The sequence below is a fragment of the Lissotriton helveticus genome, chromosome 9, assembly GCF_964261635.1.
Source record: "Lissotriton helveticus chromosome 9, aLisHel1.1, whole genome shotgun sequence".
Lineage (NCBI taxonomy): Eukaryota > Metazoa > Chordata > Amphibia > Caudata > Salamandridae > Lissotriton > Lissotriton helveticus.
Window position 1 is genome coordinate 490,514,710 of NC_136070.1, and position 27,013 is coordinate 490,541,722.

Below are 27,013 nucleotides of genomic sequence, written 5' to 3' on the forward strand. Positions count from 1 at the left end.
GATATAGGATGTGTACTGATTATATGTTCGGACAATGGATTGATATAGGATGTATACTGTCAGTTTGGACAATGAATTGATATAGGATGGGTACTGATTATGTGTTCGAACAATGAAGGACAATGAATTGACAGGAGATGGGTATCGATTGAACATTCGGACAATGAATTGTTGTTAAGTTTTGGCACCTCATGATTATTGCAAGTTCGAATTTTAACACTCCATTAGGTTTTTCACTAATAAAGTATCCCCACATCTACAGTTCCAGCCTGCTCCGTGGCCGGCCCACGGGGTTGTAGACCCGTATTTGTGCACCGACATTCTTATTAAAGATTTTTGGAAAGAACGTACGTAGTTGTCACGTGTAAATTGGTACGTTTCGAATAAATGACCACTGTTTCCGATATAACTGAATTACAGGTGAAATGGCTCAGCTCGATTAGTTAAGGGTTAGAAGGTATAATATGCAGAAATATTGCAAATATGAATGGTCCAGGTTTTTGTTGTATGTACTTTGCACATTTTTGTACGGCCTAAAGCAACCGCTAAAAGACCCTGGAATCCAGTCTATACTTTATATGCTCCCTGTAGCAGGAAAATTGTGCTAAAATGCCCCTAAGTCACCCCGAAGGAGTGCCACCTGGCCTCCCTACATACGGTCCGTAATACCACACTTGGGTGACCTATGCTATCCACCGGCTTCCGATAATCATCTCTCCCACACTAAAAGGTTCATCTGGGCTTAAATGCCGAGTTGGCAAGAACTGCGTTCCGTGGAGATAGACCGAGTATGTAGTAAGTAAAAGCCTTTTCGGGTTTATGCGCGCTGATGTGTTTTTAAAATGCTGCCCCCGACCCCCTTCTTTTTCCCCTCTTTCTGCAGGTCACTTTGGAACATCGATTAAAAATACGAAAAAGAAAAAGGTGATCTAACGGACGAAGAGACGGGAAAAAGGCGTTCGATTATGGTGCCTACGCACCCCGAATAATACAACCAAAAATAATGTGCACTCATGATTAAGCACTCTACACTTAACTAAATAGGGAAAGGTTTAAAGAATATTCTGAGGTGAGGTTTAAACTCTAGTACCCTCCGTTTGGAGGACTAGGAATGTTGTCAGTGTTTAGAAATTACTACATCCTTTCCACACCCTCATGAACCGGAAACTCAGAGCTGCCCTATTGTTCTCCCAACTGACACCCACTGTTGCCTCCGCCTGGAAACGCATTTAGCCCGACCAGGTTAGTTCTTGACCGGTTGCCAAAGGCGTAAGTGTGTAAAACAACAAAGACCAGTAAAGGCAGCCGACAATAAAAGGAAAGAAAAGGGTAAAAAGAGCTTAGGATGCTAAGGATACGCAGCATACAGGAAGAGATCATTATGGCCAATAACGGTTATATGTCTTGTCTTGGATTTTGTATATAATACATGTACTGTCTCCCTCACCTGAGTATGTGTGTACGTAATGTATGGAGCTACGTCATCCCTCTGCCTGTGTTTCCGTATTACTTAACCCCTGTTGTTCTGTGTTGTGCGCGCACTGAATGACCCATTATTGTACACGTCTCTCTCTCTCTCTCTCTCTCTTTCTCTCTCCATGTCATACGTGTACCGAATGGACCATTAAGAGTGCGCTCTCTCTCTCTCTCTCTCTCTCTCTCTCTCTCTCTCTCTCTCTCTCTTTTTCTCTCTCTCTCTCCAAAAGCCCCCAGTTCCCTCTTTCCTTGTATGGTGACGCTGTGCCCCCCCCGGCACAAAACTTAATTGGGTCTCCTCGAACACAAAGGTGTTCGGCAAAATTGACAGGAACTAAAAACGATTGTGACTTGCCATATTACTACCTCTCCTTTCTGCAAAACGATAGAACCCGAGTTGGTAATGAAGGAAAGGACAGGTAAGACGACGAATGTCCCCTAATCTGGCCTTTTTATAGGGGGACTATAACGTCAATGGCCTTCTGTTTTCCAGTTCGCTAGAAATACAATTCCCAATGCACCGATCACTTCGCTCCTCTGCACTTAAGTGCGGATGTCCAGAGTACCCCACTTCTCCCGATCGACCCCAGCTCCCTGTCCAAAGCGTCCCCGTTTCCCCCTATCAACCCCAGCTTCATGTCAGCTACCCTCGAAGCGTAATTGATGACCTTGATTAACGGTCGCTCCCCAAGAAAAGCATGTTTAACATCTGCCCCCTCCCCCTTCTTCATGACGATAACGCCCCTGCTTACAAGAGTTAGCCGACCCCGAAGGGAAATGTAAGATTGTTGATACTTGGGTTAAAGGGAAGGGCGAGTCTCTACATAAGGACTTGATTTTGAGTTTTGATATAATACACTGTGTATAAAGGTCCAATTTCTCTCCACATACGTCACGAATGACCGCCAAACAGGTTTTATGAATTCAATGGTAATGCCCTCCTACATACTCCATAAGTGATGACTTCTGACTGTGACCGATGAACTTATCCCCACCTACATAGGATTGGGGACGGAATTGAGATGTATAAATGTCTTCTCCGGCCAGTTTTTCTAAAACTTATTTTTTTACCCATTCAAAGATACAATCACCGGAGGAGAGGAGCTGGACGTGACGCACAGCCTGGCCACAGATCATGAAGCACGTGTGACCGCGACCAAAGGTGGAGCCACCGAGCAACGAGACGCGGGACGAGGCACCACTCTCAAACTCGGCAGATTAAGGAATAAAGGGCCGCCTTGAAGCCCTCGATTTGCTGCCCCACTCGCGCCTGAAGTCCCCGTCCTCTTTGAGCCCGACCGATGGGCCTGCCTGCTCGTTATCCTTTGCTCCTTTTGGTCCCTTGATGTGCTCAAAGATCTGATCCCACTCCGCCCTCTCTTCCCTTGATTATTCAACAACATCACCCTTTCGCATAAACTTTTGACTATGGAATAAGGTTTTGCCACGGAAAAAGAAAGACACGCAGGTGCCCAGCATGAGGCACCCCTAAGACAATGAGTTAAGAAACAGGACTGTGATCTAACAGCAGAGGACTGATCGCACCCTGCAGCGTGTAAGGATGAATCCGAGCTGGACCTATAGCTCCACCGCCGGTGCTCAACAGCGCCAACAAAAGAAGACGGACTCCGTTAAAAAGACATTGTGACGAAAACCCCCCTTCCTGAACTTTCTACTCACCCCCTTGACCAAATTGCTTGTAACAACTTGAACTCCTCCCTCAGCCATTTTTTATTGCTTTCTCAAATGTTTCATCGGTCACCTATGTATCTAGTTTTCCAAAAGTTTCTTATAGCACTGATAAAGACCCGAAGGTATCAGAGTACTCTTACTGTATGTTGATGTCACCGAAGAGAAAGTCTGAACTTGATTCTATAATGTTTCGAAACCTCTTTTCTTGATTGACTCCGACTAAGTATTATGCCGATCTCTAGACTTGTATGAAGAACCCAACCAATGTAAATTAACATGTATTGCATTCTGCCTATCGCATCGATTATATAGAAATTGAACTTGCTTATGTAAAAAAAGCGGCGACTGTTGAAAATGGCAATGTATGTGTACATAAGCGGCGTTCATTTGTGTTCACTGTACCCCTTGTTGTAAGCAGAACAAATAATTACGAAACACTGACTGTGTTATCCCGCCAGCATAAGACCCATGCACACATGTACACGACAGCTATTTTAGGCACCGTGGCCTCTCTGACCGTTTGCTAAACCCCCGACACCCCTCCCCGCGCGCACTGCTCATGCATCGACCACAAGACCCTCTCCCTCTGCGTGACCCTTCTCTAAAAGTAGCACTCCTGCTTGACCCACACCCCCCCATTTCCTCCCAAAGAACACCCTTCCCCTCAGCTGACAAACCCCCCCCCCGGCTGCACTTCACCTATCGACCCGGTCCCAAGTCCTAAGACCAAGCCTCGTGGATATACATCCCTCTTTTCCCTGCCCAGCATAACAAAACCCGTGATACACCAACCGAAGTGTCCGACCTTACCACCTGACCAACCTTTGACCTGATCATCCCCTCCTGCCCTCGTGTCCTGTAGGAATGTCCAGCTGAGAGATCACAATCTCTTGTTACATTCAGGAGGGGAGGATGACATCTGAGCGATTGGTATGGGAATAGGCCTGAAGCGGGGATTCCAAGCATGTTTTTCCTACTTCAAAGCGTCTTTATTATAATAAGGAATGTTTGTGAATCGTAAACCTGTGTATAAAAGACGAAGCCTCAGAGAAACTTGTTAGAGCACCTCCTGAAGACACTATGCGAGTGTCCGAAATGACAGGCTCTCCTCATGAGAAATAAAACTCTATTCTTGTATTCCTGCTTCCAGCGCCCGTCTCTTTATTTGGTAATCGTTCAAGATGGGAACTAAGAGGCGTCCTGAGCCAGCAGCCTGGGCATCAGGTGTGTTATGGGCTGACTTTTCCACAGGCTTCTCTTGGCTGGTTCCATGCACGTTTTTGACATTTGTTTATAATCCTTGTTGGGTATCCACGGACCTGTAGTTTTTCCGTCAGGTCAGATGCTTGTTTGTTATAATCAGTAAGTTTGCTGCAATTACGCCTCAGCCTCAGAAATTGTCCGTAAGGGAGATTTTCCCTCAGTGGACGCGGATGAAAGCTCTCGAACTTGAGGAGGTTATTCTTGGCGGTGGGCTTATAGTGTGTTCTGGTTTCTAGTTGTTCATTATCCTTTGTGATGACTACATCGAGGAACACTATTTCTTTTTCGTTGAAGCAGTGGGTGAATCTCAGATTCTGATCACATGTATTGATCCAGTTAGTGAACTCAATCAGCTGGTAAACTGGTCCTTGCCAGATGGCTGGACCAGTTGACCAGCTGCGTAATTCAAGCTATATTTTTTCCTTTCTGAGATTGTGGGGAGCACTGTTGAAGGGCATTCCTTATTGCTTCTTGCATGTTACGATTGAAAATTAAAATCTGTGCAACATCGTTCTCGTTCCAGTCTATCTTTGCACAGCTGTAGTACCAAACTGAAGCAAAATGAATTATATTATTTGTGCTAATAGCAAGAGTTACTATTGCCTAACTAAATTGTTCTCATTTTATGTGCATTTAAAGGATGAAGTCTATCAAACCACGGTGATTCAATCATGCTAATCTTATATTAAACCAGTCTCTGCCGTCGCACATTCCCTAATTAGCTGTTATATCATGTTTTAACATTTTATGACTGTGCTTGTTTTGTCATCCACACTTTTTTCACGTATACTTTAAAAATGCAATGCATCAATAATAAAATCGGCTCTGCAGACATATCAGTTATCTCCGTTAGGGCTTTTATTAAGTACACTCAAACCAACAACAGAGATGAAGAGGCTCCCTCAGTTGCATTACCTACTTGTCCGTCTTCCCGTCCCATTCCTTACACATGAGCAGCTCGCCTGCTTCACAGAACCTATTACCTAGCTGAGGTCAGAATACTTCCCCCAATATGGTACCGACTGCCCAGCAGGCATAAAGGGGGGAGCACAGCACTAGGACAGCCGTTTCTTTTTTTTTTGCAGATCGGTGCCTAGCTGAGGCAGAGGTAAATTTGTGCATGCTTTATGTTGTACTACTGTTTTCTCATCGGACTTGCACGACCAGTCTTATTTTCTTTTAGGGATCACACTACCCTGCTCAGTGGGTGCTTGTCCAGTCATGGGATGCGGCACGTAGCAGCCTCTCTCCCATTTTGGATTCTCCCGCGGAGCTCACCACAGCCACACGTTCGTAGATTCTGTTTTTTATGTTCGAGCTGTCTCCTGCCCCTCACAGCTCCTGCGTGGTTCCAGGATCAAGGAGACTCGTCTGTCCCAGAATCCCTTGAAGCTGGCAGCATTGCTAGAACATGTTCAGCTTCTTTTGGTTGTTTAGAAATGGGTGAGTAACAGGAGCACCGGTATTGTGGGGTTCCACGCCGGTGATTGAGTCTACATCAGATAATGCTGCAGGGATGCCCACTTTGGCAGCGCTTCGCCTGCACATCAATGAGTCGGTTGAGGCTGGTTTTCTGGTTAGAGAATCACAGGGGCCTCCTGCAAAAGTTCCACGGCCAAATCCCATTATGGAAATAGAAGACATTGATAAGGAGGACGGGTGTCAGGGTTGCTTTGTGCAGTGAACTGAGGTCTCTGGCCTTTTTTCCTCATGTCTAGTACAATCTACATGTGGTAAATAGTAGACAGGACGGTAGGTTTCAGTAGTGGATTTATTCGTAGATAAGACAACTTAACAACCACAGAAGGAAACAACAGTATCACATCTCATCTCCAGGAATACTTCTCTCCATCTCCCATTAATCCCATCTAACATTCTATGTGACCTAATGGTATTCTAAGATGACATAAAATGGAATGCCACACACCTCCCCCCTTAAAATAAAACTGAATTAAATAAAAAAAATTAAAAAATAGAACAAAAAGTGAACAAAATCATTGAACTCAACAGGAACATGCTTAATATGAACACTTCTCCTAGGAGAAACAACTTCTTGGTTACAATTTGAAGAACAATCAGATACAATTTCATTGGCATTTTCATTCACAACTAGATCAGTGTTATTAAAATTTCTAATATCTTCATGAGAATTTGTTATCATAAACTTCATGAGTACCAGGAAATACATTTAATTCGTCAACATGTTAACCAAAATTATTGACTTTGTAAAATTGGTTATTAGAACTGTTTGATGTAGGCTCCTCAAAGAAAGATTTGCATGCAGAAATCCGTGTAAAATTCCAAATCAACCTTCAACTCTAGCAGGTTTGCTAAAAACTTCAGTAACTTTAATGGATCAGACCATTTAGACATCCTCTTATTGGTTTGTCCTCCAAGTTTCACTCTCACCCAATCACCTACTTTAAGTTTAGAAACATTATATATTTTTTTTAATTGTATTGTAACATTTTATCTTGATACTTTTTAACACGATCTCTACCTTCCTTGAAATCCAAATCCACATCATAAGAATTCTTCCCTTTTAACCACCATGGCATGAGTTTCAAACCAGGCTTCCTGCCTCTTAACATTTCAAATGGAGACAAACCAGTTACAGAATTGGGAGATGTACGGTAAGTTAAAAGAGTAGCTTGTAGTGCCTTCTTCCATTTCAATCCACTCTTTAAGGCTAACTGACAGGACTCTTTCACAACTCTGTTAAAACGTTCTACCTGACCATTAGCTTGTGGAAAATAATTGGAAACTCTTTTATGTACAATACCACAACTAGTAAGAAAGGATTCCAATTCTTTACTAATGAACTGTGGACCATTGTCTGAAATTAGTTCTTCAGGAACCCTTCTCTGCAAAATATTTCATCCAAAAATTCGACAACTTTTTCAGAAGAGACTTTTTCAACAATTGTTATCTCTGGCCACTTAGAAAAGTAATCGATCAACACAAGGGCAAGCAATTCTTTACCAGACTGATAGTTAAATGGACCAACTATGTCGATACCCAATTTCCTCTAAGGACCTTGGGCATATTCAATGGGAGAAAGATCCACTGAAAGAGGTTTCACTGATTTTTCACTTACAGAACATGAAGAACAGTTCCTAACCCATCTGTCTACCATACCATCAACACTTGGCCACCAATAAAATTCATTCCCTAACTCTTCTTTTGGTTTTAGACATACCCTTGTGACCTTCACAGGCTAATTTGCAAATCAACTCTCTAAGATTCATGGGTGGCACTATTTTATCAGCCCTCAACACCAAATTGTGGCACAACATGAGCTCATCTTTAACCTTAAAAAATGAGGCTAATTCACCAGTCAATTTTCTTTCCTCTGGCCAACCATTGCTCAAAAATCCTTGTACCTCCTTTAACACAGTATCTTGTTCCATAGCATCAACCCAATCCATCTCTGAAATCACAGTAGAACTATCTTTTCCTGAAATCACATTTACATCACCTAAATTATAAGCTACATCACACTCAACATCACTAGCAAAATCAACACAACTACTCATGGGAAAACGTGACATACAATCTGCATGAACATTAGATCGACCAGGACCATACGTCACCTCACTGCAAAATTCTTGTAATTTAGCAGCAAGTCTTGCCAGACGAGCTGTGAGAGTCCTACCACCTCCAGCAGACAACATACTAACTAGTGGCTTAGGGCACAGGATCATTGTGGGTGGAAGTGCATTGCCATGGCTAATGTAAGCATGTTAAATATTGCTCTACGCAGAACAGTGGATTTAGGGTGGGTGGAAGCCTTTTCACAATACCCCCACCTCAATGTGACTTACAAGTGCTGTGTGTGCAGTCTAAATCCCAAATATGAAACTATTACCACCATGACTCCTCTGCGAGCAACCCCCCCACCAAGGCTGGAACAGAATGTCTTCCAAGTGTCCGGCCATGCATTGCCCAAAATCATGATTGAAGACTTTGATTCGAAAACATCACAGACTACAGAAAAAAGGGTAGAAGTTCTACTTGTGGAGTTGATTCAAAACTCTTCAAATATGATACAATTTATGAGTTAAATCCTCTGTAATCCTGCAGAGAAAGATAAACCCTCATCTTCAGTATGCTCTTCCATTGTGCATTTAATAGTAGAAACTGACCACATCCAGTAGCCTGTTTACTGCGGCAAAAATCAAATGCCCTTTGATTTCTGTAGTTTCTTTAATTTGTGGGTTAGGAAACAAGTCTCTCTATGTGACAATTGGCATTCCGGCGAATGTGAGAGAATTACTGCAGCAATTTTAAAAAGATTCTCGAAGAGTGAAAATCCAGGTCAGACACCAGCTTGAGGACGAGACAAATATATTAAAACGTTTTTGTTTGAGATTGACCATGCCTTTCAGGCTCGGTGTCAGGAGCCCCACTGTATCAATACCCCCACTCAACAGTGAAAATCTCGCCGGAGCCGTGAGCTGCTCTGACCCCTCTAATCAGGCAAAGGCTTGTTCAATTACTCACAAGCCACATACACTTCTACTGCCTGCCCAATGCACTCATTCATCACTGCAATCGAACTAAGATCATATTAACTACTGCTGCACAGCTAAGAGGCCTTGCTTGCACCGTAGCTCCATCACTTACACTACTGCTGCCTAGCTAATGGGCTTCCACACTACTACTGCTGACATAGGGATCCTTATACGACTATTGTGCAAATTAAGCTGCACCCCCTACACTGCTGCTGCCTGGTTAGTGAGAAATCTCAGACTACTACTGCCCTGGTGGCTCGTCCACTATCGCTTATGTCCATGCCTTATTAACAGCTGCCTTGCTTATAAGGCATCAATTACACTGCTGCTGCATCAACATGGAGACTCCCATTGTGCACCTGCTGCCCAGCTAAAACTGCATGCTTTACTGCCATCAGCAAAGGAGCCAAACCTGACACTACTACAACCCTTGAAGAAGAATGCCAAATGCACTAGAGCTGGCGCGCTAAGCATCCTCTTTCACTGCTCTTCGATTGTGCATTTATTTTACAGTAGAAACTACCCGCATCCAGTAGCCTGTTTACTTGATGCGACATACCGCACAGGAACTTTGACTTCTGTTGTTTATTTAATTTCTGGGTTAAGAAGCAAGTATATCTTCGTGACAATTGGCAACCCGGAGACTGTGAGAGAATTACTGCAGCAATAAAAATAAATAAAAAGATTCTCGAAGAGTGAAAATCGGTCAGGCAACACCAGCTTGAAGATGAGACAGATATATTTAAACGCTTTTGTGTGAGCCTTTCAAGCTCGGTGTCAGGAGCCCCACTGTATAAATACCCCCACTCAGCGTTGAAAATCTCGCTGGAGCCATGAGCTGCTCTGACCCCTCTAATCGGGCAAAGGCTTTTTTCTATTACTCACCTCTCCAAATCAGCAAGTAGGGTTGTACGGCACCACGTAGTGACGTGTGGGCTTACAACCAATCAGAGGCCATCATTTTGTTTGTGGTCTTTCAAGACCTTTTTTCGCGGCCGAAAAATGAAATATCGCGGTCATTGCGCTACTTAGCAAATTTCGCGATTATTTTGCAAATCGCGAAAGCGTGAAATCGCGAAATGCTGGAGGGTCTGCACAGTACAGTTCGCAAGGTGCTTTCTCATGAGTGAAAGGAGATTGTGTTCCTTTGTTTTCTATGTAAGCGGAATGCTTTGGAGGGTTTTCCAAGGAATTCCCACAATAATTTCAAGGTGGATAACCTGATTGCTGGCATGTCTTTGCACGGCATGGTGCTTTCAGATGACGCCCTTCCTTCTGACCCAGTAGATAAAAAGGTGGTAGGGGCAGTAAAGAGTTCTTAAGCCGCTTCCAAGTTTTCCAGCAGGGCAACAGCCTATACGAATTATATGGTTCAGTCCCTATTGAAGCCTTTCCAGACTTTAACACAGCACATGAGTGAGGGAGGGGATACTTCCTCTCTGCTGGCTCTAATGGGACTCCAGGTCCGCTACTTGTCCAACATCTCACTCGATAACTTGTGTTCAGCACCAGCGGCTTCGGGGGCACGCCCTCTGACACGTTTCCATATATACGCTTCCTTACAGAAGTCTGTCCTCCTTGCCATTTGAAGGTTCAAAGGTGTTTGGTCCGCCGCTATATGAGATGGTGAAGCGGTCGGCCCAGAATAGGAAACTGATGGAACCTATTCGCTCTCCTGGGGAACAGGTTTTGGATATCGGAACACTTTTCCTCAAACTAGAGCAACTAGCCAACCCTTTCCAGGCAGAGGGCATGGCTGTGGGAGGGGGAGGGGGGCTGGAGGTGATAAATTCTGTTCTCAGTCTGATGATACCTCCTCCAGTCCTTCTCCGAAGCAGTGACTATAAACTCCTTTCTGGTTGGTGGAAGGCTTCACATCTTTTGACACTAGTGGGGGGAATGTTGAATGCCTGGGCAGTTCAGAGGGTAAGCTCCTGTTACAGGATTGAATTTTCATCTCACCTAGCCCGAGTGTTCAAGGAAACGCCTCTGTTGTCGAATCCCGTGAAGCAGGCGGTATTTCTGAAAGATGTTTGGTATCTTTTGGAGAAGGCAGCCATCATCAAGGTTCCACCCCGGATGAGGGGGCTGGGATATAATTCCATCCTGTTTCTTGTTTAGAAGTCTTACGGTGAATAACGTCCAGTGTTAGATCTGAAAGGGGTGAATTTGCACATTACTCATCATCACTTCAAAATGGTGACCTTGCAGTCAATCCTTCAGCTGATTCATCAGGGGTGCTTCCTCACATTGCTAGACTCGATGGATGCGTTTCTTTACTTCTCATTAGGCTTAAGGCAATACCAGTTCCAGGGGTTTCCTTTCGACCTTTAACCTGGTGCCAAGGGTTTTACAAAACTCATGAACCCTCTGGTAGGTATTCTCCATTCTTGCGGTATTTAAATCTACCCTTCCCTTGATCATTAGCCTATTGTCTCTCCTTATTTCTCTAAGGCAACAGAAGATGTGTGTCAAGTCTGTCATCTTCTAGAAACTTTTGAGTTTCTCATCAACCACAGGAAGTCCAGCCTGCGCCCCTGTCTCTGAAGTTCATGGGAATCCTCTTCCAAATGGATCCGGGGTTGGTGTTCCTGTCTACCAAAAGACATGTGACTCAGTTCTGGCATTTCTCCTAGGTTCTGTCCCAACCTCAGCTGTCTGCCCATCTCTGGCTACGGAGTCATGGGGAGTTGGCCTGCACACTGCAAGTGCTTCCCTAGGCCCATCTGCATTTGTATCCCCTCATGCATTACCTTCAACATCACTGGAATGCAACCTCCCAAGAATATGAGACTCTCATTTCTGTTACCCCAGACCTTCGTCAGTCCCTTCGGTGGTGGTTGTCACCTCTCATTCTCTCCAAGAGCTTAAATTCTCTTCCCTTGGTCGTCTTGACGACTAATGCAAGCAATGAAGGGGTAAAGGGTGTTTCTAGGGGATTGCAAGGCCCAGGGCAGGTGGTCCTTTTTTGAGACTTCTCAGGCCTCCAACTGGAGGGAATTGATGGCAGTGTTGGAGGCACTTCTTTGGTTCTCTCATCTCCTTCGGCACCGTGCTGTCTATCTTTAGATGGACAACCAGATTGTTCATGCCTCTATGAACCTGCAAGGGGGTGTGTGCTCAGTCTCTGTTTCTCCTTTCTCAGAGGTTTTGCCTATTGTCCCGAAGAATCTTTTCTCTCTCTCTGTAGTCTATCTTCCAGGGAAGGAGAATGGGCTTGTGGATTATTTGAGCAAGGTATTCCCCTCTTCTCTGACCATGTGTCTGTCACCCCTTCTTTTTCAGCAGATTCTCTCCAGGTTTGGCCTTCCCTGGCTTTATTTGTTTGTCCCTGATGATACGACTCTTCTCCCTCAGTTTTGCAGCCTGATTCCTTCGAAGATGTCCTGAGCGATAGGTACTTTCTCCATCTCATGGTCCCAGGATCTTCTGTTTGCTTTTTTCCCTTTTCCCTTGAATTCCTGGATACTCAGGAAAACTGGGGTGAATTGGGTGGAGGTTCTTCTGGTTGTTCCAGAATGGTCCTAGAGACCTTGGATTCCCCTTCTTAAAGGTTAGGCAGTATGTCCCCATTAGGTGTTCCCCATTCACCCATTTGCGCTAAATGTTCCTCTTCTCAACCCGCCATCTCCCCTGAACCTCCGCCTGGGGGCATGGCACTTGAGAGATTGACTAAGTTGGCTCAGGGTTGTTTACTTGAGGTGGCTCAGAACATTCAGTTGTCTGGCAGGCCTGTCACCCTGAAGTCTCACAGTCGTCTTTGGAAAAGTTTGGCTCTTGGTGGGAAACTGTTTTCAGTTTCTTGTGATCCTGTCAGGGCATAAGACTTTTACGTTTTTTTTTGTGTCAGGTCTTGCGGTCTTGACTCTTCATACCGAATGGGCCGGTATTCTGGCCTTCAGAGGTTCAGATATGTCCCCTGTCTCTCCTCAGTGGCATGCCTCTTGCGGGTTTTTTTTGCTACAGCATCCAGTCTCCCGCTCTCCTTCAGAGGCTCAGATATGTCGTCAGTACCTCTCTCGGTGGCGTGCCTCTTGCAGAGCTTTTTGATTCAGTGTCCTGTCTCCCGCTTTCTGGTTCCCCCTGGCATCTTCTGGTGGTGCTTCAGGCGTTGGTTGGTCCTTCAGTTGAGCCCCTTGTTTTAGTTGCCCTTAATTATCTTTCTGCTAAGGTTCTTTTTGGGTGGTGATTTCGTCTGGATGCAGGGTTGGTGAGATTAGGGCTTTGATGGCTGCCCCCGTTTTTATGTTCTGTCTGGACAAAGTAATTTTGCGTCCTAGTCAGGCCCAAACCTTTTCTGACTTCCACTGTCAGAAATACATTATCCTTCAGCTATTTTGTCCTAACCCGTCTTCTCTGAAGTAGGAGGAGATGAAGGTTCCCTATCCTCTGGATGTGTTGAGAGCCCTTCTCATCTATATGGACCGTACCTGTGAATTTACGCAGGTGGATTCATTGTTTGTCACCCTTAGTCTCTGTGGGAAAGGTCTCATGCCTTCTTTGTTCACTCTGACTCGATGGGTGAAGTGTGCTATTGCCTTATTTTACAAGGCTGCTCACCGTCCTCTTCCATTCAGAAGCGGTCAACTCAGGGTGTTTCCACATCCTTTGCAATGTTTAAGGTTGCGTGACATTTGTAATGCGGCTACATGGGCTCCTCCCAACACCTTTGTTTTCCCACACCTGCCTTCCATTTGGGATGGCCACATCCGTGGAGTTTGGCACTCGTGTTTTTTCAGCTGTAGATAATTTGTGCTGTTCTTTGCATTAAATACATCAAATATGTTGCATCATCCTTGGTTTCTGTGTGAATCAATCACCATGGGCCCGATGTAGGTAATCCCAGATTACGGATTCTTAAATACCGAATCATACCGATTCGGTATTTAAGAACTGACAATCAGGATGTAGGTATATTTACCGAATTAATTACCGAATCGGTATGATTCGGTAATTAAGGAATCGGTATTTACCGAGTCTGTAATTGTCATTGATTCCCATGGGCCTTGAGGCCCATAGGAATCAATGTCAATTACCGAATCGGTAAATACCGATTCGGTAATTGGGGGAAACATTGAAGGGTGGCAGGGTGTCACTTTGACACCCTGTTGCACCCCTCAATTGTGCATGGGTGCACATGTTAATGACATACATGCCCTTAGGGCATGTATGTCTGCAACATGGCACAATTTTTAAAGCAAAATAAATGCTTTTTGAAGGGTTTTCATTATTTACCACCAACTTCTAGTTGGTGGTAAATAACGAATTCTTAAACCCTTGTAGCACTGAAAACAGTGCTACCTACATCTAAAATTACAGAATCGGTAATTTTACCAATTCGGTATATTACCGAATCAGTAAAATTACAAAATCGGTAAAATTACCGATTCTGTAATTTTACATGCCCCTACATCTCAATATCAACATACCGGTCGGAAACGGCAGAAAATCTGTATTTTCGGCCGTTTCCGACCGGTATTTGCCTACCTACATCGGGCCCCATGTGTTTAGGTATGGGCTCATGTTTAAGGACTGGGACAGGAATACAAACAAGGAGGTATTGCCTTGTTACTTACCGGTAGTCTTTATTACCCCTAGTCCAGGTCTTCCTGTTCCATTCCTGAGCCCGTTCCTCTCTTCTAGGTTTCTGTTCATGGTGATTGTTGCATTTTTTTTCTATCTTATGAATTTCTTTGCTATTCTCAGGCTCTCCTAGTGCTGTGCTTCCCCTTTTATTGCATGCTGGATAGGCAGCACCATATTGGGGAAAGTATTTTGACCTCAGCTAGGTGATAGGTTCTGTGAAGCAGGCAAACTGCTCATGTGTAAGGAATGGAACAGGAAGGCCAGGACTCTGAATAATGAAAATTACTGGTAAGTAGCAGGCATTACTAAATGTGTCATATTTTGTGGGGTGATTTTATTAGTTAAGGATTAGTCAAGGATCAGCTAATGCATGGATTAGATATATTTAACTGCAGCTTCTATTCATATGGTGTTGTGTATACGTGTGCATTGTAAACTTTTTATTTACTGATACCAATTTTGTTAGGATGCTGGGGACATAATGTAAGCCTTTCCCAATTCTCAACAGCGCTTGCTCTTAATTTACGCACCCTGTCAACACTGTGAGTTCAGCACATGGCCAACAGGTGCCGCCGCTCAGTTTTACTTCCTACTACGATTTGGTGGTAACCCTAAACTGAGAACTCTCCATAATTGGGATAACCTCGGAGGAGGACCCAGTAATCCAGGGTCTACTTTGCTATCTGGGGACTAAAACTTGGAATGTCCAGAGTTTGGGAGGAGATAGATATTCCCCTAATTGATAATGCATGTTCCGGCATCTCCCCAACGAAACTCTGGGCAATTTAGCAAAATTGTTGTTAGCCTTCAGCTCAAGTTGTCCGCTAGTGCCAGTTATGAAAAGATCCGGCATTTGGAAACAATCAGCAGCAGACTAACATGCGTTTTGTATGCTGTTTAAACATGTATTTGTTTTGTTTCCATATGTAACAGGAGACAATCTAAAATATACATTGTTCTGCATAAGTTTGACATTTAAAAAAATAAAATAATGTTTAATATATTGTTTCATCAGAATTAATTATTTTACTTTGACACATCACTCTAATTTTTGAAACGTCTATCTTTGATTTTCAGAATCGAGCTTCTTGTTAGGCAATGCTCAGATTGTCGACTGGCCTATCGTTTATAGCAATGACGGATTTTGCAAGCTTTCTGGTTTTCATCGAGCTGACGTCATGCAGAAAAGCAGCACATGCAGGTATGCATCTTTTAAAAACTATTACAGAAGCAAGTATACCGATACAAACTGTGTTAATTTCTAAATGCAAAAACGATTGTAGTGATAGAAAGATATGGCTTGTGATCTTTGACATAAGCACTTCAACACCTAGATAGGGGTAGTAAGCGCTATATAAATTAAAACACAATTGCAATTTGTGGAGGTGCAATACTTGCCCGCAATTCCATCCAGCGAGCTAATTTACTTCCAGAATGGTCCAGGCAAAGGAAGGGGTAGGCGGTTCTTGTACCGCAGACTCACAAGTGTAACACACTCACAACCACAATCACTCTTGTTCACTCACATTAACTTTGGAAACAACATTTACTGCCCAATCTTTCCCACACATTACCATTACCATGCAATGCCTTTACCACACATTGCATTTACAACGCAAGTCTTTGCCACACATATGCCTTTACCATGCATGCTTTTACAACGAAAATTTAAGCATATATAATGTGAGTGAAACCGCTTAATATATAGATGTATATAGCTGTGTGCCTATATATATATATCACTCCAAACTCCTCCCATCAAAGAAGAGCATATATATATATATAAATGTCTCATTTTGTGGCCGGAGCTTCAAGGGTACTGCTGTGCTTTTGTTCAGCGTTTCTGTTGCCAAGGGATTGGATTTGATTGCTTTGGCCCTCGCATCCAGGAACTGTGGAGTTTCGCTGCGACTTGCAGTCCGTGACTGCACGGAGAGACCTTCTCACTGAAGCTCAGTCTCTGATATCACATGATCTTGGATATATGTGGTGAGAAGTTAATGGGGGCCAGGGAGAGGAACCTTGTGCTGTGAGGACACTGGGACAGTTTTAAAACTGCACCATTCACGTTTGTTCACCGATCACCAGCACTCACTATGAGTTATAAGAATCAATCAATCAATCAATCAATGACACTTATATAGCGCGCTACCTACCCGTAGGGTCTCAAGGCGCTTGGGGGAGGGGGGGGGGGCGCTACTGCTCGAACAGCCAGGTCTTCAGCTTCTTCCTGAAGGAGAGGTGGTCTTGGGTCTGGCGCAGGTCGGTCGGGAGGGAGTTCCAGGTCTTGGCGGCCAGGTAGGAGAAGGACCTTCCTCCTGTTGTCGCTCTTCGGATGCGGGGGACGGCGGCGAGGGCGTGACTGGTCGATCGGAGATGGCGTTTGGGAACGTAGAAGTTGAGGCGGCTGTTGAGGTAACTCGGGCCTTGGTTGTGTAGGGCTTTGTGTGCGTGGGTGAGGAGCCGGAAGGTAATTCTCTTGTTGACCGGGAGCCAGTGCAGGTCTTTCAGGTGTCTGGAGATGTGGCTGTGTCTGGGGATGTCGAGGATGAGTCTCGCTGAGGCGTTCTGGATCCGCTGGAGTCTCTTCTGGAGCTTGGCGGTGGTACCGGCGTAGAGGGCGTTGCCGTAGTCCAGTCGGCTCGTGACGAGGGCCTGGGTGACGGTCTTCCTGGTCTCGGTGGGGATCCACCAGAAGATCTTTCGTAGCATGCGTAGGATGTTGAAGCACGCCGAGGAGACGTTGTTGACTTGCCTGGTCATGGAGAGGGAGGAGTCCAGGATGAAGCCCAGGTTGCGTGCATGGTCTGTCGGTTTGGGTGCGGTGCCCAGGGCGGGAGGCCACCAGGAGTCGTCCCAGGCGGAGGGTGAGGAGCCCAGGATGAGGACCTCCGTCTTGTCCGAGTTCAGTTTCAGGCGGCTGGTCGTCATCCACTCGGCTACCTCTTTCATCCCTTCGTGTAGGCTGGCTCTGGCGGTGGCGGGGTCGTTGGTCAGGGAGAGGATCAGCTGGGTGTCGTCGGCGTAGGAGATTATGCTGAGGTTGTGTTGGCGTGCGATGGCCGCGAGGGGGCTCATGTAGGCGACAGAAACGCTTACCTGTGGCCGGGATGGTGCCTTCTGGGAGTCTAAGTTTGCCGAGGGAGGTTGAAAGATGGCGTTCCAACAACCAATCCCCTTAGCTGGGCTTCCACCAATGCAGCATTAAAAATGCGGCAGGTGGCGATTTGCAGTGTTTGGCATTTGATAAAGGCAATCAGCCGAAACGCGTCATGCCTCCTGTGCGGCAATAAAGCTGTTCTTCCTGACCCGCTGGTGTGTCCCTCTGGTTCTTTCCTTGGTGGTAGTAATCTTTCTGCGGATATATATATATAGATATATATGTATATATGTGTGTGTGTGTGTATATATATATATATATATATATATATATATATATATATATTTTACGCTTCTTCGCTGTCACACGAAAAAATCGGGCGCACTCCCTCTGAGTTCCACAGTTAGAGTTATTATAATCTTTTCAGCATGAAAGCAAAACGATCTACGCATTTCAATGCTACAAGCATCTTGCTCACGATCAACTTCTCATATTTTTTTCAAAACATTTACAGCAATCAAAAGGGTTTGATGTTACATCACTTCCTGTTTCTCGATGCTAGGCATTGTGGATATTGTAGTTTTTTATATAAAAAGAGTCTCTGGGTAGAATTGTACCGTTCATTTAACACAGAAAATAATAACCCCTTATTTTCAGTATAGAACTCTTTTCATGTCTTGAGGACAAGTGACATTTGTATTTTTATTGTGTGATTTTTCATTCTTTTTGGTGTCTTTAACCATCAAGATAATCTTCTCATGATTTTGGATTTTCGATTTTCAGCTTTACACTCTCTTCCCTTCTCATGTGTTCCATTGTTTTTCAGAGATGAATGTATAACTCCTCCGATTGGTTGAGGCCATACGGACTTAAAGTTCTGAAATTTAGGATGTGGCGTGACTCCTTTTGCCTTAAAGCTTTTTCTTGGTCTCCTCCTCGAATATTCTGTGGTATTGTTTCTATACCAAAGAATTTCAGTTTCAGCCAGTCTCCATTGTGTTGTTGCTCCATGTGTTTAGCCACCGCGTTTGCTCTGTCCTTATGTGTTGTTGCTCTTGCATGTTCCATTATGCGTTTTTTTAATGCACCTTTTGTGCTGCCCACATACATTAGAGGGCCCGGACACTCTATTCCGTAGACTGTGTACTCTGTTTTACAGGTGATTAGTTGACGTATTTCCCATTTTTTGTTGTTAGGCATTGCTACTTCCTTTGTCTGTTTTGCAATTTGGCACATTTTACATCCATAGCATTTAACGCAACCAGTTGTTTTGAGCCAGTCCTTCTTTTTGTCTTTTTTCATTTTGCAATGACTGTGGATCAATTGATCCTTCAGGTTCGGTGCTCTCCTATACGTTACGGTCGGATGTTTTCCCACTAGTTTCCCCACTGTTTCGTCTAGATGTAAAATCTTCCAGTTTTTTCTCAGGATATGTACAAGCTCCCTACTATTTTCAGAGTAGTCAGTAATGAGCCTGAATGGTTCCCGTTCAATTTTGTTCTCATCTTCAATTGGACGTTTTAGGCACTCCGTTCTGGGTTTCTTATTTGCTTTTTTCCAACATTTCTCAATGTTGCCCTGATTGTATTTCCGATTTTTAAACCTCCTTTTTGTTATGGTGCTGTGTTTTTGCCATTCAGTTTCTTCGCTACATATTCTTCTAATGCAAAGAAACTCTCCATATGGAATGCTTGAGATCAGTGGTGCTTGGTGGAAACTTGTTGCTTCCAATGTTGCATTAGTGGCCGTAGCTTTTCTGTGCAGGGTTGTTTGGATATGGTTATCCTTGATGTAGATGCATGTATCGAGGAATGCTACTTCTTTGTTGTTGATTTCATATGTGAAATTCAGCCCTGTCATGCTGCCATTGATGATCTTGTAATAATCTTCAAATTCCTCTGGGGTCCCATCCCAAATGATCAAAAGGTCATCTATAAACCTTATCCAGCACATGATTTTACAAGTGAATTGGTCATTCTCTGATGCCCAAGCAATTTCCTTTTCCCAGTAACCCATTATATATATATATATATATATATATATATATATATATATATATATATATATATATATATATATATATATATATATATATATATATTTATATATATATATATATATATATATTTATATATATTACCCACTGGCGGTCACCAGTAGGTAGTTATAGTTAGGACCTAGGCATTTTTTGGCTTGGCTATACCTTTGGCATGGTTTGACCAATCTGCATGAAATGTTTCCCAAAAAGTGTCAAGGAGGGTTCTATTGTTATGGAAAGTTAGGGGATGATCTGTGCAGTGGGGAACAAGAACTTGCGGCGTGAAATAAGTAGGCCTGGGTGGTAAATTCCGTTCAGTTGCGGAATTTGGGTAATTTTGCGTTCCGCGGAGAACGCAAGATTGCCCAAAATTCCACGATCCGTGGCTTCGCAGAATTGTTGTGTTGTTTGCGCTTTCAAAGTGCGTGTTTGCGAAAATTTCTCCCGAGCACGCAAACAGCGTTCGTGAACAGGAAAAAAGCATCATGAACGAGCGGAACAAGCAATTCCACGTGTTCGCTGAACTTTTGCGTGCTCACAGAGGTTTTTACCATTTTGCAGAGTTTTGCGTAGCGCAACTACGCAAATTCCGGCCACCCCTAAAAATAAGGTTGCATTTGTAATGTTATTTCCTGTAGGAACCTTTAGCCACACCTGCAACTCGAAATGCTGAATGGACTCACACCAAATTTGGCAAGGAGGTAGATGTCGGGTCTAGGAAGTGCATTTTGCCTATTTGGTGTAAATTGGTTCAGTAGTTGTTGAGAAATGTAAGTTTAAAATTATAGTGATATCTCCGGCCGCGAATATATCGCAGTGGTTTCGCGATGAATCGCAAATGCACACACCAAAGGGATTGCTCTGATTTGTGGGACGCAATCTGAATAGACAGTTTCGGCCACCATTTTTCTATTAGGAACGGAAAATTTGTGTGAAAGCCGACATAAGGGGTCAGGGTGGAGATACTATGACCCCATTGTTGAGAAATGGGGGTGTTAGTTACACAGGTTATATGTCCAAAATTGATTTTTTTTATTGTGGACAAAGTTCGCGATGACACCATGACTGCCAATTATTATTATTATTATTATTATTATTATTGTATTTATTGAGCGCACAGCTACCCGAAGGTTTCCCGGCGCTAAAGATAAACAGAGAATGAGTGAGTTGAGGGGGGAGTGAAATACAAAATTAAGTGTTAAAAAGCCAGGTCTTTATTCCCTTGCGGAATAACAGGTAACATGTTTCAGAACGCAGGGACTGGGGCATAGAGTTCCATAGAGAAGGTGCCAAAAGAGCAAACGAGCGGCCGCCCATTTTAGCTCTGTTGACCCGCGGGGTCGTAAACTTATTTTGTGTAGAAGATCTCAATGTACGGGACGGAACATACTGCTGGACTAGGGAAGATAGATATTCAGGAGCTTTACCCATTTTAATATGGTGCATTATGCAGAGCGCTTTAAACTTTACTCGGCTCTCAATGCGTAACCAATGCAACTTGCGCAGATGGATAGAAGCCGATGACCTAGTAGGCAAGTTACAGAGAAGTCGGACTGCCACATTCTGGACCACCTGAAGTTTCTTTGTTACCTCTTTACAGGCACCCAGAAGCAGAATGTTCCCGTAGTCCAAGCGTGAGGTGACGAGGGCCTGGACTACTATCCTCAGGGTATCAGCTGGAAGCATCCACCTGATTTTTCTCAGCCACCTTAAGATGGTAGTGCAGGTGGCAGAGACTTTTACCACGTGTTGCTTAAAAGACAGCTGGTTGTCAAAAATGACCCCAAGGTTGCGAACTGAGGCTGAAGGGGTAGGAGTGGGACCCATCTGATGAGGCCAATGTTGAGGGCCCCAAAGCGAAGTGAGAGGGCCGAATAGAAGTAACTCCGTTTTATCGCCATTCAATTTTAATTTATGGCAATGCATCCAGTTGGCAATTTGCTCCAGCCCGGACTGTAAGGAGGACGTAGGGAGATGTTTGTTAGTGGATAGCGAATAGACGATTTGTGTATCGTCAGCGTAAGAATAGATTGTGAGGCCTGCTTGTTCTGCCAAAAAAGCAAGAGGTCTCACATAGAGATTGAAAAAAAGAGGGCTGAGAATAGACCCCTGGGGCACACCGTGAGGGGAGGAAAAGATAGAGGAGACAGATGAGGAAGAAAAGACTTGAAAAGTACGATTAGAGAGAAAGCTAGCAATCCAGGCCAGGGCGGCGCCATCAATACCCACAGATTTCAAAGTGGACAGCAGGATGGCATGGGAGACGGTGTCAAACGCGGCACTCAAATCTAACAGGATGAGTGCCACAGTCTCCCCGCAGTCCACTTGTCTTCTGATAGTCTCAGACACACCAAGTAAAGTGGTCTCGGTAGAGAAGCCAGCCCTGAACCCAGATTGAGAGAAGTGTAAAAGATTAGAAGATTCAACATAGGAGGTAAGAAGAGAATTAACATGTTTCTCCAGAATCTTAGAATAGCAGGGGAGAAGAGAAATGGGACGGAAATTGGCAGGGTTATTAGGGTCCGCGTTGGCCTTCTTTATTAGTGGGACCACCATCGCATGCTTCCATTCGCTGGGGACCGTCGCTTCAATCAAAAAAGCATTTAGAAGGTTTAGAATGATTTGGAGGGTGGTTGGGGCCATAGTACGCAGTATTTGTGGTGGCATGGGGTCCAGGGGAGAGCCGGATTTAATTTCTTTAAGGTAGTTTTGTAAGAGTGAAAGCGAAATCGGCTCCCAAGAGTGAAGAAAAGGGGCCATGGGAGTTGGATCAGGTGTATCGCTAGAACCAATATTGGATAAATACGACATGGAAGTGGAAGGAACAGTAGGAGTAGTATTGAAGGCGATGGCGATGGCGATGTCAGGGCCGGAGCTCTCGTTAAGCCATGTTTCTGTAACAAACATGGCAGCCGGGCTAGATGACTCAAGGAGGTCAAAAATATCTCTCCTATGTTTAGGGAGAGATCGGCAATTAATGCTGAGGAAGTTCAAATCAAGGCATTTCGACTTTGCAAAGGAAGCCTGATGTAAAATAGGCGGAGTGTCCCAAAAAGAGGATGATGGAGAATCTGTGACCGAGGTAGCAGAATCTAATGTAAGAGCACATTTGGGACATTTTAACGGTGCATCTTGACAAATCAGGGCAGGGGTAAAAGTGCAGGGGGGTGGCTGTAGGCTCAATAGAGCTGAGCGCGAATAGCAAATGTATTCGGGAGCAGAATGAATGGCCCCTGGTCCCGGCCTGGTGCGGACGGGCGCAGACGGGCAGGACTTTGGCTCGACTTCGGCGCGAAGTCGGCGCTCCCGCTGCGCTCGTCCGCTGCGCTTCCGGTACAGGTGAGCCATTTAAGCTTGTGGGGCGGGAGGGGCAGAGCACTAGACCGCTCGCCGCCTCCTCGCCTCACACAAGATGGCGCCCAAAGTAGTTCTACCCAACCAGACCTTGATCGTCTGTGGTGGGGGCTACAGCGCTTCAGGAGGAGTCAGGAGATACCCCAAATGTGAGCGCCGAGTGCGCAAAGACAGTAAGATAATTGGTTAAAATTGTGAGCCAAAATAAAACATACACAATATTAAATGCAATTTGTGGCAATATTTTTTAAAATTATGAGCATCCGAGCGCAGAAGCGCGAACAACAGAAATCATACACGCAGAGTCCCGGCTTTCCGCCTCAGGACTTACTCACTCAGCTGTCAATCGCCGAGTGAGCAGAATGCCGGTGGTTTTAAGCTTGTGGGGCGGGAGGGGCAGAGCACTAGACCGCTCGCCGCCTCCTCGCCTCACACAAGATGGCGCCCAAAGTAGTTCTACCCAACCAGACCTTGATCGTCTGTGGTGGGGGCTAATTGCGGGGACATCGCGGCTATCAATGCCGTCGTCAATATTGGTGGATCATTAATATGCATTGTTATAGAGATATTGAGATTTTTGATAATTTGATAATTTGATCATTTTTTTATAGAGTTATTTATATAGTGAGTTATCTACTGTGATGTTTAGAAATAAATATATAGTTATCATTTCTTTAAGTAGTGGTGGCTATTAAATTCCTGGTTTTGCTTTCTGCTTTCACGCCATATCCGCGGGGATCGTGATTACCAACGTCATTTCAATCTCCTAGTTCATCACGAAAACGGAAAATAGGTCTTAGAGATGGCTGGTCTGAACAACACTAGAAAACATTAGTTTGAAGTGTACAATAATAAACCCCAGTGTGTAAAATACTGTAGTATGTGTGCATATATGTGTTTTAACTTTATAGAAAAGGCGCAATGGTCACGGTTAACAACATCATTGTGCTTTCCCTAATAAACACAAAAACGGAAAACAGGCCTGAAAGATGGTTTTTAAAGAAACTTAGTAGAAAAATATAAGTGTAAACCTGCTTTGAAAGAAATATGTATATAGTAATATGTGTAGGGCAATGTTCAGAATGGATTTTTTTACATATTATTTTTGCATGTGTTGATGGCCATTGAATGTCTGCTTTTGTTTTACATTTTCATGACGTATCCACGGGGTTCCCAATTACCAACATCATCATGATCTTCGTCATCACTGTGAAAACCGAAAAGAGGTTTTAGTGATGGTTTTTATATAAGCTCTGCAGCAAAACATCTCTTTAGAGAATACTGTAAGAAACCCATAGTTTGTAAAATACTGAAATATGTGCGGATATATGTTTTACACTTTATTGAAAATGCATGATCATCACAGTTAGTGATGTCATTGTGATGTCCTGAATAGCGCGAAAACAGAAAATAGGTCTAAAAGATTGTTTTAAAAGAAATGTAGTACAAAAATATGAGTTTAATCATGCTTTGAAAGAGGTATGTATATAGTAATACGTGCAGTGCATTGTTCAGAACAGATTTTTTTTACATAATAGTTTTGGATGTGTTGGTGGCCATTGTATGTTTGCTTTTGTTTTCCGCTTTCGTGACATGTCCGCTGACTGACATCATTGCACCCTCTGGCATCACTGTGAAAACATAAAAATAGGTTTTAGAGATGGTTTTTCTAGAAACTCTCAAGAAAAACATGACCATAGAGAATACTGTAAGAAAGCTCTAGTGTGTGAAATACTGTATAATGTGTGGCTATATGTGTTTGAGGCTTTATGGAAAAGGCGCAATCGTCATGATTAACAATGTCATCGTGACATACCGAATGACCACAAAAACAGAAAATAGATCTGGAAATAGAATTTTTAAAGAAACTTGGTACAAAAACATGACTTTAAACATGTTTTTAAAGAAGTATGTATATAGTAATATGAGTAGGGTAATGTTCAGAATGGATTTTTTTACATATTATTTTTGGATTTTTTGGTGATCTTCGAATGTCTGCTTTTCTTTTCCATTGTCGTGACGTCTCAGAAGATCCCAAAACATTAAAGAAACAAAAACGCTTCAGAAAAAAACTTCACATAATTTTGGATACTAGGATGTCTCTGACAAAGGTTATAGGGACATTATAGTTAGGCTGATATTTCACTTGTACAAAACCAGAGAAATTCTGCAGCTCCAAGGCAATGCACTGCTTATGACCTTACATATTACATCATTCGTGACTCAAGACATGGTTAGCAACATAGCTGATGACATCTCAAATGGCATCGCTGATGATATCATCCACAGAATCTCTGATGCTCCCACTCATATCACCATGTAACCTTTCAAACACCCACCACAACTTTCACACTACCATTCTAGAAAGCCTTGGCACACCCATACCAGTACTTACATATTCACTCATTCATAGGTCAACACACACATCCACTCAATCACCCATACAACCACTTGCATATCAACTAATTCACTAATAAAGCCACTGATATATCTACTCATACATCCACACAGCCTACTCATTCACCCAGCGTATCACACAGCAACCTACTCACCTATACAGTTGTACATACCCTAAGTCACTTACTCATAGATACTAACACATACTTACTCACCTATGCAGTCACTGAAACAAGCACACACTCACCCAAATAGCCACTCTCACAATCCCTCACTCACACATACAGTCACTTATATAATCCAACGCTCACCTATAGTGCCTTTCACATATGCAGTTATTCACCCATATACCACTGACACATCGATTCACTAACCTACATAGCCATATGCACACTCACTGACATGCTACTGAAATTTGATTAGCTGCCAACACTTCAACTAGGAAGTGTTGGCAGCCATGCTGGGGCCAATATACATGATAGCACCCCATTGAAATGCACTGTGGTGAATGGCAGGCTTTGAGGGTCACAAAAAGGAGAACCTGTAAAAGGTGATTTCAGATTTTAGTTACAAAATATATCATTTGTTGATGGGACCATGCTAATGTTAAGAATAGTGGTGTTTTCTAAAATGTTTAAACATTTTGTAAAAGCCTTCTGCTGGGATTTCATGAATCATGTTTGAGAGAAAACTGTTTTCTCAATATTTTCTCATAGAGGTTATCGAATGTGCTTTAGAATCAAAAATGCTGCTCATATTTTCTGTACATTCTCTCTATCTTTCTCAGCCCTATGAAAAGGAAGTCTGACATTCTCAGTAAATTATATAGTTCCAACAGGAGCAGACTGTCAGATGACTCCCTTGTGTTCTACTGCAGCCTCCCAGAGTGTTCCAAATAACAAGTAGAGCGCTGACAGTGTTACATATGACAAATCGATGGCACACTTGAAGCCATGTTTATTGAATCAAACTGTTAGAACTTAAAACATTTAATTTATTACGGAGCAAATCGAGGGGGTACAGTTTGCTGTAGAAATTATGGTTAGTGCTCTAGAAAGAAAAATTTTGATCTCAAGTATCTTCCTCTTCTATTTCATTAAAACATTCTGACATGCAGACTGAAAAATGCACTTTCAACACCAGCAGCAGATTGCCAGTTAACTCCCTGGTGATCAGCAGCTTTACTATAGTGTTCTAATGAGCAACTGGAGTGCTTACATTCTGAATTCATGCCAACAGAGTGGTACGTCTGAACGCCATCTTGATAAAATGGATATAGAAAACTGAAAGCATTTTCTAATGAGGATACTGCAGGAAATGAGGAAATTAGGGAGCTGCATACAGATAAGTCTCCCAAGATTGGACCTTGAAAAAAAAGAACCTGCATATTGTACAAATATCATCCAAATGTAGCCCACTTATAGCCTATTGTCAGAAGTGTGCAAAACACTTTTATTTTGTTTTGTTGCAGTATTACATAGTGCAGAATTGACCCGGAAGTGTTGGAGTGCATTACATGAGCATTATTACTCGAGGACACATTATTTTTACTTTTAGGCATTGGGAGATTGAGTGATTGGTCCAGGATCACAG

At 43.5% G+C, this 27,013-nt stretch overlaps 1 protein-coding gene across 1 annotated transcript in view; it reads left to right on the plus strand.

Moving 5' to 3' along the window:
- Positions 1–27,013, plus strand: part of KCNH5 (potassium voltage-gated channel subfamily H member 5) — an 875,857-nt gene that overhangs the window by 134,434 nt on the left and 714,410 nt on the right. Inside the window, exon 2 of the mRNA XM_078660326.1 lies at positions 15,609–15,732. Within this exon, the coding sequence (XP_078516452.1) occupies positions 15,609–15,732 (124 nt within the window). The remainder of the gene's footprint in view (positions 1–15,608; positions 15,733–27,013) is intronic.